Source organism: Halichoerus grypus, chromosome 2, assembly GCF_964656455.1.
Source record: "Halichoerus grypus chromosome 2, mHalGry1.hap1.1, whole genome shotgun sequence".
Lineage (NCBI taxonomy): Eukaryota > Metazoa > Chordata > Mammalia > Carnivora > Phocidae > Halichoerus > Halichoerus grypus.
The window spans coordinates 11,752,372-11,768,183 of NC_135713.1; the positions used below are offsets into that span (position 1 = coordinate 11,752,372).

The window sequence follows — 15,812 nt, forward strand, 5'->3', positions numbered from 1 at the left end:
CTTCTCCCGGATAATGTGAACAATGAGCGGGCAGTCTCCGGGCGCGGGGGTGGGGCCGCCGAGCAGAACAAAGGCTCACACAGGCCGTCCTTGTAGGCACAGGGTCAGCATGGTACTGTGGCCGGAATAAGGCCCATAGTGTCCACTGCCCCGATGGCCGAGGGATGGACAGCCCGTGGGTAAGTTCAGCAGCAGGAAGGTGAGACTGGTCACTCTCATGAACCAGACTTTAACTCTTTGAAAACAGGGCCGACTGGACAAGCTCTTATGGGACAGTGGCTTTTCCTAGTTACCAGCTTGGAGTCTGCAGCTTTCTGGCACACAGCGGAGGGGCCTCCGGACTGACGGGCTTTCCTTCCAGGCAGCCCTGAATGGGACGCATTCAGAAGCAGGAATTCTTTTTTTTTTTTTTTTAATTTTATTTTATTATGTTACGTTAGTCACCATAAAATACATCATTAGTTTTTGATGTAGTGAGCCACGATTCATTGTTTTCGTATAACACCCAGTGCTCCATGCAGTACGTGCCCTCCTTAATACCCATCACCGGGCTAACCCATCCCCCCACGCCCCTCCCTTCTAAAACCCTCAGTTTGTTTCTCAGAGTGCATAGTCTCTCATGGTTCATCTCTCCCTCCGATTTCCCTCCCTTCATTTTTCCCTCCCTTCTCCTAATGTCCTCCATGCTATTCCTTATGTTCCACATATAAGTGAAACCATATGATAATTGACTTTCTCTGCTTGACTTATTTCACTTAGCATAATCTCCTCCAGTCCCATCCATGTTGATGTAAAGGTTGGGTATTCATCCTTTCTGATGGCTGAGTAATATTCCATTGTATATATGGACCACATCTTCTTTATCCATTCATCTGTTGAAGGGCATCTCGGCTCTTTCCACAGTTTGGCTATTGCGGACATTGCTGCTATGAACACTGGGGTGCATATGGCCCTTCTTTTCACTACATCTGTGTCTTCAGGGTAAATACCCAGGAGTGCAATTGCTGGGTCATAGGGTAGCTCTATTTTTAAATTTTTGAGGCACCTCCACACTGTTTTCCAAAGTGGCTGTACCAATGTGCATTCCCACCAACAGTGTGAGAGGGTTCCCCTTTCTCCACAACCTCTCCAACATTTGTTTCTTGCCTTGTCCATTTTTGCCATTCTAACTGGTGTAAGATGGTATCTCAATGTGGTTTTGATTTGAATTTCCCTGATGGCTAATGATGATGAACATTTTTTCATGTGCCTCTTAGCCATTTGTATGTCTTCTTTGGAGAAGTTTCTGTTCATGTCTTCTGCCCATTTTTTGACTTGATTATTTGTTTTTTGGGTGTTGAGTTTGAGAAGTTCTTTATAGATCTTGGATACCAGCCCTTTATCTGTAGTGTCATTTACAAATATCAGAAGCAGGAATTCTTGATGCTTATGGGGTGATGCTCTATGGTACCCCATGAAGCAGCAAGAGGGGAGGAGGGACATGCGGCCAGAGCATCTGAGGCCCTCCCCGCTACACGTGGAAAATAGATGGAAATGGGAGAGCAGCACCTGTCCTGAACCCAAGATGCAACACTGGCCCTTATAATAATGCAAAAAGGCTCCTAACTGGGGACACGGAGGCTGCAGCCAGCGGCGCGGGTCATTTTCCTTCCCCAAGGCGCTACTTTTTCTCTCAGCAGCACCTCAGACCCGGAGGGTGGCAGGTGGCCGGAGCCGGGGTGCTGGCCGGGATGAGGGACTCTATACATACTGATGGGGCCAGCGACTTATCTTCCAAAGGCGGCTGGAGCTGGGGGGGACAAGGAGGCAGAACGGAGTTCGTGTTCGTATCTTTGGGATTTGTGCTCCCTGGGGACTTATCTACTGTGAACAGCATAAAAAGTATTTCAGGATTATCTGAACCTCCCCGAGAGGGATTATCTCCATGTGTCGCAGAGAAATAACCTGTCCGCTTCCGTCTCTGCTACTGCTTCTCTGGGTCTCCTTCCCTCCTGGAGGGTCCCTCGGGGCCTGAAGCTCTGAAGCTTTAGGATTAACGTGTTTTCAATACCAGATACCCGCACCTTACATTCTGCAGTGGCCTCTGCCCCTCGATGGCCCCTATTTCCCTCCGGGCCCTGGAAGGCAACGTGACAGAGACATCCGGGTGTCCCACACCCGATTTCTATAGACCATTCGCTCAGTCACCTTTTCTCCAGCAGCCTCCACCCTAATCCTTCCCACACAAGGCTTATCTCAGGAAACTGGGGCCTGAGACGAAGCATAGCCCCCCGGATGGGACTCTGACCTCCGGAGGAGGAGGCTGCTCATGTGGGAGCGAGGGACCATGTCCACCTCCAGTAACCAGGGACATTAAAAAAAAAAAAAATACAATGACTTAAAGAAAACAGATTTCAAATTTTGTGGAAAAGAGGTAAGACTGAATAGCGCTAGAGCTTCTGAAAGGGGCTGGAAAGCTCTCCAAAGAGCAATGGCCCCATACGACCAGAAAGGAGGAGGAGACCAAACAAGGCACCTGCTTGCACGTAGATGTGCGCCCTCAGCACGGCCTTCCCTGACTGCCCGTCCGAAACGGCATCTCCCTCAGCCTCATGCCTTTCATTTTCCTCCAAAGCACCTGCGAGTTCCTGCGGCAGGTTGCGTAAGGGCCACCCAGAGATCGACTGCTTCCCAAGTCCCCAGGCCACATAAGTATTGATTACTTTATATAGCAGCAGGTGTGATTAAATTATGGATCTTGAGATAAGATGACCTGGGAATGTCTGGGTGGGTCCTAATAGCCATCAAAGTGTCCTCGTCATGTGAGAGCCGGGGAAAGGGGGGGAGGTCCCAGAGCCAGGGACCTCCAGGGATCGATTTCTCTCTCTGGGCTCACGGCCGATTGTGGGTGACTGACATTTCTGAGCTAGCAAGACGGCCGGAGGCTGGAGGGAGCCCTGTCTGTACCCCGCACTGGAGCCTACAGACAGGAGGGTGTGGTGGGACGTCTGAAGAGCTTTCCCAAGCCTCAGGGAGAAAAACGGTGCACACATTATATGTCTTGTGTATGCATCAGGTCCTTCTATAGAAGATACACATAAATCTATCAAGATGCCGATTTTTTTCAAAACACCAAAAAAAAAAAAAATCCCACAGAAATTTGGAAGGATATATTAATAAAACTAGAAAAATTCACAGATTTATTCGTTGGCATCCAATGTGTACCACAACAGCTGTCTGTTTACATATGCAGACATCTTATCTTCCCGTGGAATCCCATGTGCTTGGGGACTTCCTGATCACGGGAGCCGGCATTCTTTGCTTAGAGCATGTCTGACGCCATGATAAGCTGCTATCCCTTTGAAAGGTCTTAAAAGGTGGGTGTTTTTTTATCATGCCTGTCTGGCAGCTAGTGAAGTTGCGGCTTAGCTTTAGATGACCTTTCCAAAGCCACCCAGCAGGTGCACGAAGGAGCCAGGGTTTGACCCCAGGCCCTGGGACCTCAGGGCCACATCGGTAAACACCACACTCTGTGGCACTGAATTCAAGCTGGAGGTAAATCCCTCTAGCTCGGCCCCAGGGCCATTTGGTGCAACGAGCAGCCCTGCCTCTGAGCCCCTCCCGAGGTCTGAGGCGCTGGCTCTGGCGAGTGCACCACGGTTTTCTGGAAAGGTCTTGTTTTTCTTTTGTTTTGGTGAGGGCCAATCCGTTCTCCAAGCCACATCAGTTAAGAGCCATCTCTTAGGGAGGATGAAAGACAGGCCCTTGAAAACCATGTGGCACCTAATCGACGGTGAGGAGCTTTTTCAGACACTAGTATTTGCCACCTGAGCTTTTCCCCAGCATCACATGGTGCTTCTCTGAGGGCTGCCCTGGGCTCAGAAGGTATGTATGAAGGGATGCGGAGAATAATCTCGTGGCGCAAGTCAGGTGCACTTCCCTGTGTCCGACCTAGAGCTGGAAATGCAGTAATACAGCCTTTCATAGCGAATACAGAAGGTTCTGAGCAAAGGTCGTCTATCATTTGCTGAAAGCGACTTCACTTTCCAGGTCACTTTCCAAGTCCACCTCCAGGGGCAGGGGACACCTACGTGCGGGGAGAGGCAAAGCCCTGAAATACCTGTGTAACCTGAGTGTTTTTTGACTGTTCTCCTTTGTTCCTGGGTCCAATGGTCTCCGGCTTCATTAAGCACACAAAATGACCATTTAACATACAAATTAGTGTTTAATGTCCTCGATGTGCTCATTGCACACACTGCTTGGCGTACATACATGTACGTGGTGTTCTTTGAGATCATGGAGATATTTCCCACGGGCTTTGCTGACTCTCTACGTATCCTACCCATGTAAATCAAGAGGACACCAAGAGTTTCGGGCCAACAGGAACATGCACATGTCCAGAGCCCCTCGCACCTGGGGGTATGTGAGCTTGCGCTGCAATCAGAAAATCGACAAGCCACGGACATCAGCCTCGTTCTGTCCATGCATCTTATGGGGAATTGTTATTGGGAGGGTCTGGACTACGTGTGCCATCGAGTGATGCCTCAGTCCTACGCACTGTCATGTGCCCACCGGATAAGAAGAAAAATGCTCTCCACACTGGTTCTGACTTTAAGCAGAGACTAATAAAGACCACTTAACAAAGAGCCACAGAAAGTCATAAAATAGGACTCCTGAAAGTTTGTGAATTAATCCCCACCGGGTTACTTTGCCATTGCTGGAGCAATAGCTCGTGACTGTCCTCTCTGACCAATGGGCTTTTGCGCCAGATGAGCCTTGGGGGAGCCTGGGAACCACCCCGGGGACGTGGGGTGTGCTGGCAGCACTCTGCATGTGCAGGATCCCCGGGCCGATGGGGACTCTGCAGCAGCCCCGGGTGGGGACTACGGCATCTTACCGGCACGTGCTCTCCGCAGAACACAGGTGTGTACTGACACGGTAAACCAAAACTAAGTAATTTGTATCATTTTGTGCCAAATCAGGTACCATTTATAAGGTCCAACGGGGAAGAAGTAGAAGTATCAAGGGTCTGAGACAATTTGGGGGAATAAATACAACTGGCTAGAATACGAGCAACTGAATTTGCTCCCTGAAAATTGGGAATGTGTTTTGGCTTTTCAGTGTTAGTGACGGGGGGCCTGGTTCAGATGCACTAGGTTATTCAATTAGTGGAAAGCAGAGCAAAGCCAAAAAGCAAAGTAACCTAAATCGAACACGGCTGCTTCTATTGGACGCCAGGATGCCAAGACCACCCCGCCCCCCAAACCCCAAAAAACCCACGTCAGCAGAGATATAATTAATCACATCAATCTGGGGACAGTCCTGTCCCCAAGAAAAATATTTCTAGGCAAATCCTCTACTCAGATTCTTACATGGAGAATCTGGAAATAAAAGAATAGAGATGTCTTGTGGAAACAGTTAAGTGGAGAATTTAAAAAGAAAACAAGTAGTAGAATCATTACGTTTGGCTGATCAATCCATGTGGCCTTAAGTGACTACAGGAGGATTCTTTCTTTCAGAAACAACGGGGTGTGAGTGTGTGAGGGCTGCCATAACAAAGTACCCCCAAACCGGGAGGCTTAGGGCAGATGGAGGTTCTGGCCTCCCAGGCCTGGAGGTGGGGGGCGGCGCCGAGCTCCCTCTGCCGCCTCTGTGGACGGTCGGCTCCAGGCCTGTCCTGGCTTCCGGGGGCACCACATGGTCTGGATTTCCCTCTGGTCAGACCAGCAGTCCTACTGAATTAGGGTCCCCTTACCCCCCTTACTTACCTACTGGGCCTGCATCTTAACCCTATTTCCAGATAAGACCTATTTCCACATTCTGAGGGACTGGGGGGTAGGACTTCAATATAGCAATTTTTGGTGGACACAATTCAAGCCATAAGAGTTTGGAACAGACGATTCAGGGTTGAGGGCAGATTTCACACTTTCCCTTTTTACTACCCTTTGATGTCAAAAAGCAAAGCTCAGGAGGATCTGGAGTAAAAACCTATTTTAACTTTTTACAAAGAAGCAGATTCTTCAGTGGTAACAGCCCCTGGCCTCAGACATCCTTGGGGCCCTACTGTGTGAGGCGGTGCAGTCTGCTGGCACCTGGTGGCAGCCCTCTTTGCCTGCGTTAAGTGATGGCAAACCCCCCCCCCCCCCCCCACCAAGCAGCCTCCATTTGCTGAAGATGAGGGAGGCCAGTGGGATATACTCTGGAGACCCCAGCACAGTCCCATGACCTCGGCAGGATCTGAATCTGGGTCCCAAAGCCAACTCCGGAGAAGCCTAGGGAGACGCTCACTCCATACTGCCTTCCTGAAATAGGCCAGCCCACCAAAAATCAACCGGTGGAAGAGCCTAATTGGCCAACTGACCATCTGTCCGACTTACTGATTTCTTAAAAACTTGTCTTTTTAACTCTTCTAAAACTTACAGTAATTTGTACTGGAAGGACAGGCAGGGCCCCGGAGGGCTGTGAGGGCTCCAGGTGTCTCGGGGGCCTTCACAGCTTCCCTACCTGCCTATGTCCCCCCACCTTTGCCTCCGTTCCATTTTGCCTTGACTCTCAACCTCTCCGTTCTTTTTCTGACCCATAGTCTCTCCCCCTTCTCCTTCTGGCCTGCAGTCCTCCATCTTCCCCTCCTGTCTTTCCCTGGGTTCAAAGGATGCTGGGTATGACTGTGTAGGTTGTTCACTGCACAAAAGTACCCTGTTAGCTCTGCCTGCCAAGATCCATCTGGACGGATGCCCATTTCCATTTTGTCAAAAGGGGGTTGGGGAGCCTCAGCACAGCCAAGCCTGTGCTTTGCATGGATTTTTCTCCAGCTCTCTTGCAGCAGAGAGGCTGCCCTCTTGGCACCAGCGCCCCAAAACTAGAGCAGAAAGGAGTTTAAGAAAATACCAAATGTTCTTAAAATGCTATTGTGAAGTCAAAATAGAAATTGGTCAACTAAAATCACCCAACGATGTTAAGACTTCCCCATTTAATTTGATTTGCTATGGACTGTAGAAATAGTTTAAAAAAAACAAACGTTTGGGGTAGATTGGCAGTTTGGTAACTTTAGCAAGCCAATCCACTGGCTTTCACCAACCTGGCCTAGCACCCAGGAATCGAAGGTCCATTATCGTTTTGGGACACTTCTTCCTCATCAAAAGGACTGTTGAGAAGACACATCCTCCCCTGGTTAGTGGTTCCTATTTTACCCCCAAATCTAGAATCCGGGAAGGAATCACGGTAAATCTAGAGGGGCTAGCTAACAAGAGCCGAGTTTCTGCAAGGTTAGTATTACCAGTGCCTTTCCCCAAGAGGAAGGAACGCTGTTCCTGCTTCCTGACTGCAAGCTCGTCACCACCACCCTCAGCTTGTGTTCCCCACGGTTTTCTGCTAGAGAAACAGCCCTTAGGACACGGTGGTTATCACCGGGCTTCACAATCAGTCACATGAGCCAAGGAGACCCATGGCTCTAGCAGAAGGTTCAGGGCAAAAGCAGCCATTTGTTCGGACCCCAGCACCGGCTCAGCCCTGCTGTTGGCGGCCCTGCCCCCGGCGTGGCTGATGGCCGCTCTGCCATGTCCCCTCCCCTGCGGGGCCACCGAGCCACAAGCTCTCACAATGCAGCACACTATCCAAAGCCCTTCTTCCAAATGGCCTTAAACTGCGTATGTTTTCGAGCCGTGTGTTCCTTTGCCCCAAAGAGCAGCTTGGCAGTTCGCAGTCACCTTGCTAACATGGTTTGCGTCACGTCTACTCCTTTGCCGCCACCGAGGGGATCCCTTTTGATCGGACAGTTCTACCATTTTGCAGCTCATCTTTTGGATGGACTAAAGCTCCCCCTTTCCTCACCCTCCCTGCTGTCACATGGCGCCCATCAGCACTTCTTCCTGAAGGCAGCTCTGAGGGACTGAAAGGAAGATGCTTCCAGAATACTTGTCCCTTTCGACTCTACCCACCTCCTCAATCCATCTTCGTGGACATGTGCTGACTTTCTTAAAGGAAAACTCCTGGATAAGAGCATGAGGCAGAACCCACTTTTGGAGTAGGATAGATACTCTGAATTTACATTGAAAATCTGTACTAGGGAGTGAAGAACTATGTGCATTGTAGCATACTGGAATATTAGTCTCCTATTAACTGTCAAAAGTGATACAGCTGTATTTTTCACAGGCCAAGGTGGATGTTGACCCCAAAATATCAGGGCCTGAAGAGTGAGCCCATTCTGATGGAAAGATGGATTTTTTTTGTTCTAGACAGTACACACCTTCTTTTGAAAAGCAGTCAGCATCCCTGGGTCACCGAGTGTCTGTGGAATCAATGGGGTCAGCTCTTCTCGAAGACCCGAGGGGAAGAGCTGGCATGCCCCAAGAAATGGAGCTCTGGAAAGCGCTTTAATTCTAGGTGACCCACAGAAAGTTCTAGAACCATCAGAAAGCTCAGAGTTTGTATGTAATATCATCCACTCGAATAAACACAACGTGTGCTGCTCTTGAGTGTTTCAATGGCCTCTGCGACATTAATTCCCTGACGCTAAGTTTTAAAGTTAAAAAAACAAAAATGGACCTGAGAGGAAAGAGCCTCTTAAAAGCGTTAAAAGTAGGATACACTGAGTATAAGAACGGAGACTGTCGCTCACCGGGGTGGGTGCCATCGGTGGTTTTCTGACTCAGAGTTTAGTCTTAAGTGGCGGTTTATTGTGCACCTTCTGGGTCAGACAGGCTGCTTGGCCCTGGGGTAGAAGGTGGCTGCCCCACACACCCTGACATGGGCACTTCAGAGCCTACAAGGAGGAGCAACAGATGTGAAGACTGAACACAGACAGTGCTGCAAAAAGGAATGTACACATCATAGTGACCGCTTAACATTTAATTTAGGAAAGAAAAACCAGAAACAAACCCTACACCGGAAACTAATGTAACATTGTGTGTCAATTATACTCCAATTTAAAAAAGTCCTTTACAGGGGCTCCTGGGTGGACGGTGAAGCGTCTGCCTTCGGCTCAGGTCATGATCCCAGGGTCCTGGGTTCGAGCCTCTGGTCGGGTTCCCTGCTCAGCGGGAGCCTGCTTCTCCCTCTCCCTCTGCTGCTCCCCCTCCCCCTGCCCGAGCTCTCTCTGATGCTTTCTCTCAAATAAATAAATAAAATCTTAAAAAAAAAGTTGCTTATTGGGGCATCTGGGTGGCTCAGTTGGTTAAGCGACAGCCTTCGGCTCAGGTCATGATCCCAGGGTCCTGGGATCGAGCCCCACATCGGGCTCCTTGCTTTCTCTCTGCCTGCTACTTCGCCTGCTTGTGGTCTTTCTTTCTCTCCCTATCAAATAAATAAATAAAATCTTAAAAAATAAGTTGCTTACTTTTTTCCTATATCTTTTAAGGACAATTCCTATAGCCAAGATGTTGGACCAACTGAATCACTGTAAGGAGAACGTATGTGAGACACTTCATTAGCTGCAAACTCAAATACTACTGTTTTTAGTGTTAAAGAAACTGCCGCTTCAAAGCATGGCGCCCACGTCTGGAGGCTCAGGGCCAGACAGCTGTTCCTACTCGCTCTGGAAGCTTCACAGTTTGGACAAAAGGGCCTAGAGAGTGGGCCTGGAAGGCTGGCTTCTGGCAGGTTCTATGACAGGTGCCCGGGCGACTCACTGATCCTCTCTGAGTCTTTTCCCTTTCTAAGAAATAAAGGGTTTTGACTCACTTGTCTCCAAGTTTCTTCCCAACGAAGGACTCTGAGTCTCCATTTCTATGGGGGAAATCTACCCTGACATACTTCAGTTACGGGAAGGAGGACGGGATTAGAATAATGAAATAAACAAAACTTTTACATGGGAAATCTAAGCATTTTTCTAAATCATCCCCATTTCAAAGTAAATCAGTTGCTGGTCTCAGAGGGATAGGTTATTGCCCGCACACCGAACGAGAGAAGGAACAGCCTTAAACCCAGGCTGGTGAAGTTCTCCATCCGACTCAACGGTAGCCGGGGGAAGACGTTTAACTGGAGTGAGAGGAGACAGAGGAGGTCAGACCCAGATCACAGAGCCAGTGACAACCAAAAGCTTCTGGCGTCCAGCAAGGGATGAGGTCCAAGTCACAGAACCTGGAATCTGAGTCAACTCAACTTTTGACTTCCAATCATTTCCTATCGTCTCCAAAAGCTGAGGTCTGTTCCTGGAATAGAAACTTTCTCAGCTTTCTCTAAAATACTCTTTTAAACAGTTTCAAGGTTGCTGACTGTTTTCCTAATATTTTAGGGAACTATGGAAAAACTTGCACACCATAGAGGAAGAACACAAATAGGGGAGCAGGGTTGCCTGGAGTAACGTGTCCCAACTACACAGGCGTGCTATCGGAAATTCCTCCTCGGTGACGTGGCACTGGAAGATGCTCCTGACACCCCTCCCCGCGCCCCCTCCCCCAGAGTCAGGAGGGACGGACTGGCAGGAGGGGCAGGCTGGGGTGAAGGGGCCGCTGAGGACACAAGGTCACGATGCGCGACGTGACAGGCTATTAGTCTCGTGTTGCCCTTGTTAACAATCTAGTCAGGTGTGGGATCCGCGGAGCAAAGATTAAGCTGTGGGCTTTGTAAAAATATCCATCAAAGGTTTAAAACGTGGTTAGGGCTCCATTATAAGGACCACTATCAGGGCTCATCAAGCCAGTGGTTCTTGTGATGATGGGAAGAGGGGCTAGAATCACCGTGTGCCTGTCATCAGTGTAACCAGCCCTTCAGCCCTGGTCATCGATGACGAGAGCAGAGCACCCCTGGGATTTCCGGAACATACTTGTACTTTATAAACGGAGAATTTCTGCAGGACTTAAGAGGAACTACGGAGCCCAACAACAAACAAGAAGACTGAACTGGGTTCAAAAGACCTGCATTTCGGGGCCCCTGGGTCGCTCAGTTGATTGGGCATCCCGACTCTTGATTTCAGCTCAGGTCATGATCTCAGAGTCGTGAGATCGAGCCCTATGTCATCAGATGCCACGCTCAGCCGGAGTCTGGTATTTTCTCTCTCTGCCCCCCCACCCCCCGACCCTCCAGCACGCTCTAAATAAATAAAATCTTAAAAAAAAAAAAAAAGACCTGCATTTCTTTTTACCTCCTTGTCATCTCCATCTTTAGAACTCAAAGGGCATAGTCCACAATGTAAGTTTGTTTATAAATGTGCTTTTCTGTTTTTGCTACTATAAACCATCTTAAGTTATATACCATGTGCTTTGGGTTATACACCATGTACGTATTTTTTCCACGTTTTTTGAACAGTATCTTTTACACTGAAATTACCCATGGGGGTTGATAGAGGGAGGACGTGTGCTGTTTATTTAGGCCGTGCACAGAGCGCGGTGCTATCCGCGGGGGTCCACAGCTGTACTCGTGAGGATGGCACAGGGCCTGGGATCTGGTAGGTGCTTGATAAGTACGCAGCGAATGATGGGTAAGCAGACAGGACACGGCAGCAGGGTACGTGTGATGGGGAAGGGAACCTGTACTGGGGTTAACTGAAGTAACACCCACCTCAATTTGGGAGAGGGACAGGGATGTTTATACCCTTGACTTTGGATGTTTAAAAAGGGGTCAGAAGTTATTCAGTAAGACAAGAGTATTATTAAAATGAAAGGCAAACTCAGCCTTTCCTTTAGCGTGTTAGAAGTCCCTGGACATGCTGGAAGTCTACCGTTTATTCCTAGATTCAACGACCTGCCTAAGGAACTACTGTTCATATTTTGGGTTGTTAATTAATTCCGTATAACCTCACGGTATGGAATACAGCCCTCCTCCCTTTAGAACGGCCATTTCCCCCCTTTCCAAAAACACCACCAGAGGGGCTGGTGATGTTGGTCTCCCCTTACCGTGAGCGATAGGGCCATGCAGACAAACGTGAACTTCTTGATGTGGGCTGCGGTCACCGTGTTGCTTGTGCTCACCAGTTTATTGCTGGGGTTATTCTAGCAGGAAAGAGGAGGACAGTGGTTATCCTTGGCTGGCCACACGTGCCACGTGAGGAGCGTCCTGCTTCGGCTTTATTTGATGTGTCGGAGGTACGGATGTCACCTGACAGCTGGGAGGACGGCTGTCAGGTTGCTGGACGTGAACATGAACCAGAGGGAGCGGTGGCTGCAACACCGGGCAGGGTGTCCTGAATGTGTGCTCCCCTTGGCGCTGGGCCCCCACCCAGCCTAGTCCTAGTGTGGCCCCTCCTGGTCACTTGGCAGCTCCGCGAAGCCACAGCCCTGCCCCCTTTCGGGGCCCTGTCCTACCCACCAGCGGACCGCGAGCGCGAGTGGGCATTCTCGGCCCTGCTGACCCTGCCGCACCCTCCTCCCCTCACATTCCAGACGGAAGCTCTTGCTTTTCCCCTAACATACTCGGTGCTTTCCCGTTACTGTGCTTTTGTCCCTCCTTGTCCTGCTGAGTCTTCTGATTTTCAAAACCCCCGTCTTGAGGGCACGTTACTGTGCACAGCCCATCTGTTTCTTAAAGCCTCTCTGATCTTTTACTCCAAATTGCCCTGGGGCCCCGCTTCTTGGAATGCCGGGCGACCCCAGAGCTCTCTGGAGGTGCGGATGTATTCAGGGGGCACGCATGGAAGCGTGTGAGGGGCGCACTGGCTCTCTGAAATACAGGGCTGTGCACCTCACCCTACTCTTTCACTCCTGCAACGTAGCACGATCTTTCTTGAGTAGAGAAGGTGCCCCTCTCTGTTACACTTAATTTTAAGCCAAGACAGCAGAGAGCTCAAATGTCCTCTTGCATATTCCCGAGGCTTCCTGAGACCATCCCAGCGCCACTGCTAAGTATGCCCATCACCTGTCCCCTCACTATGAAAACCAGCGGAGAAAAGAAGCCCTTGCCTCCGTACGGATCCAATCAGTCCCAGACTGATCCAAATCAGTCCCCGAGCACCTGGCTCGCGTCTAGCTGAATGAAGGACACACGGGCAGAGCGATGACAGGTTCCACTTGGAAAAGAGCTTTTGATGGTTCCTTTACTTTGGGGGCTGCGGTGATCTCTCAAATCCCTTCCCCGTGATACGGCCAGCACAAACGTCTGGTTGAGCCTATGTTTTCCTAATTTCAGCCTCTAAAGTAGATCTGCTTTTCTGAATAACAGATTTTGCTGCCACAGCGAAGTGCAAGTCACAGTGGGAGGATCTCTCCATCTCTCCTACCCTGGGGGATCTTCGAGAGAGGCGCCCGGGGGGGGGGCTCACCCCGAAGAATCAGGCAAACTCAAAGCACTCATGTCACCCCTGGGGGGCAGCGGGGCGTCACCCATGTCACCCCTGGTGGGACCGCGGGTATCACCCGTGTCACCCCTGGTGGGACCGCGGGGCGTCACCCGTGTCACCCCTGGTGGGACCGTGGGGCGTCACCCGTGTCACCCCTGTGGGACAGCAGGGCGCCAGAGAGCCTTCAGGTGTGCTTTCATTTTGAAAAGAGCACATATTTCTGCCAGCAAGGTTGGAATAAACTAGCACGTATCATTAGATTGGCATCTGTGTTTTGCTTTGTTTGCCCAATCCGTTTAGAAACAAGACTCTTTCTCAGATGATAACTGAACGTCGGAGAGATTTTGTACGAGTGGAAAACGCTCCCAGTTGATATTTAGTGAGAGCCATCAGAAGTTATGCAAGAAATGTTAAATCTCTTATTCTGGAACGCACAAAGAGGCTAAGGATTTCAATTGTCAATGCAGCAAATTCTGCAAGTCCACACAGAGGTGTCTCAGATTTGGGTGAATAGACGGCATTCACACGGACTGCTTGGAGGAGCTCTCTGGAATGCCTGGAAACAATGAGGGAGGCTCCAAAAGGATTCTGAGTAACTCCAGTTGCTGGCGAGAGGTACGCTCGTTAAAGGGATTTTTTCACAGCACCTAACATCTGTGATCACGAACAAAACCAAGTTTTTCTTGGACGCTCCTAGTGAAACTGCATAGTGTTGTGTTGTTAAGCTGTATTATTTCAAGGTAGCCAAAAAAATTCCAGATGAGACTTTCCCAGCCAAGATGTTCTAATACTTTAGTACCTGCTGTTCTCCTCAAGTTTTATTATATAATCTGATTCTCCAAGAGCTAGAAATTTAGCAAGAAGACTTACATCCATCTTGGTTTTCTAGGATTTACTTCTATACGCCTGTTCCTTAAAAGGAAAATAGCGATGTCTGTCAATAGACTGGATTAAACTCATGCAAACAGGGACTGCACGGAGAAAAATCTCCTGCAAGCCACTCATGCCTTCTCAAAGTTTGCTCTCAACATCCTGAGCATTTTTTAGGGGATGCTCTGCATCCTGATGTTGCAAGATGCTGATGTTTGAAATAGGTAGTGGGTCCAACTAATAGTCAATTGGGGGAAGTTCTACAACCAGTTAAGAGCTCTGGGCAACACCATGGCCCTATGGCATGCTGGGCAGCATGGCGGGAATCCCTGAAAAGTGAGCTGCCCTTCACAGCTGAGTATGGGATGGGACAAGAGGCAGGTGATAGTGACAGGAAGAACAGCGTGGGGGCTGTGCAGGGTGGAAGGACATCACGGATGGGGATGTGTGAGCAGAGGTGTGTGTGCGCGTGTGCATGCATGCACGAGTCCGCTGGTGGACCACAGAGAAGGAGGTGGACCCATAGTGGAGGCTATCTTTCCAGACTTGAGTCTGCACCCCCTCATCCCTGTCAGAGATGCCTGGGGAGTGCCCTGGGTCAGAGCGCGAGGTGGAGAGGAAACCTTTCTGGGGCTCCACTCCGCAGGTCGTGCCCCCTTCCAGAAGCCCACAAACAACTACACATTTGAGAAGCTGGAGGCCATGTGAAAGAGAGAGCTAAGCTTACAGCCTGCGGCTGGGCCTTGCTTTGTGTGCCTTCCCAGGGTTTCCTCTGCTGATGCGAGTCTGGCAGTGGGGGGGAGAGGAGGCAGGCCAGCCTTAGCCAGCCAGAACCCACTCTGTCCGAGCTGCCAGAGCTCATCTGCTGGGGCCCCTAGCAGAGAGGCCTCCTCTCCTCACATCCCAGGGCTCTTGTTGGGATCAGATAAAATGGTATCAGCAATGGCTCCGAGCTGGTTCTATAGAAATTCAAGGCAAAGGAGTTGCTGTTAAAGGTCCAAGGGCAGGTTGTGCGCTTTCTTATTTTTCATCTCATTTTATTTTATTTTTTAAAAGATTTTATTTATTTATTTGAGAGAGAGCACAAGCAGCAGGGAGGGGCAGAGGGAGAGGGAGAAGCAGGCTCCCCTCTGAGCAGGGAGCCCAACGCAGGACTCGATCCCAGGACCCTGAGATCACGACCTGAGCCGAAGGCAGACGTTTAACTGACTGAGCCACCCAGGCGCCTCCCTATTTTTAATTTTAAAACATTGTACAGGGGCACCAGGTGGCACAATTGGTTAAGCGTCTGACTCTTGGTTTCGGCTCAGGTCATGATCTCAGGCTTGTGAACTCGAGCCCCGCTGTCGGGCTCGGGGCTCAGTGTGGAGTCTGCTTGAGTTTCTCTCTCCCTCTCCCTCAGCCCCTGCCCCCTGCTTGCTCTCTCTCTCTCTCAAATAAATAAATAATTCTTAAAAAAACTGTATACTATCTCTGGGGGTTATGTTTTGCTATAAATGTTTACAGGTTCAAGTCATTAAGCTTTAATGAAATAGACATTAATTCAGTGACTGGTAGGACAGTCCCGACCCAGGCTACCAGTCTGAAGGGTGTGTGCCTGCCTGGGCTGTTCCAGCAGCTGTGGGAGGACAGAGCTGCTGTTAACAGAGGCTTTCAGCTGGAATAAGTCCACCACATCCAAAGCAACCTGGACCCAGGCCGGCTGCATGGACAGCTTCGGGGTGCATGGACACTGAATATACCGAAAGAGATC

The 15,812-nt window shown here is 49.8% G+C and overlaps 1 protein-coding gene across 2 annotated transcripts in view; it reads right to left on the reverse strand.

The window, feature by feature from the left end:
* ANKH (ANKH inorganic pyrophosphate transport regulator) overlaps positions 1 to 15,812 on the reverse strand; it is a 128,991-nt gene that overhangs the window by 16,620 nt on the left and 96,559 nt on the right. For both annotated transcript variants that reach the window (XM_078066582.1, XM_078066583.1), the window contains exon 8: positions 11,811 to 11,906. In XM_078066582.1, the coding sequence (XP_077922708.1) occupies positions 11,811 to 11,906 (96 nt within the window). The remainder of the gene's footprint in view (positions 1 to 11,810; positions 11,907 to 15,812) is intronic.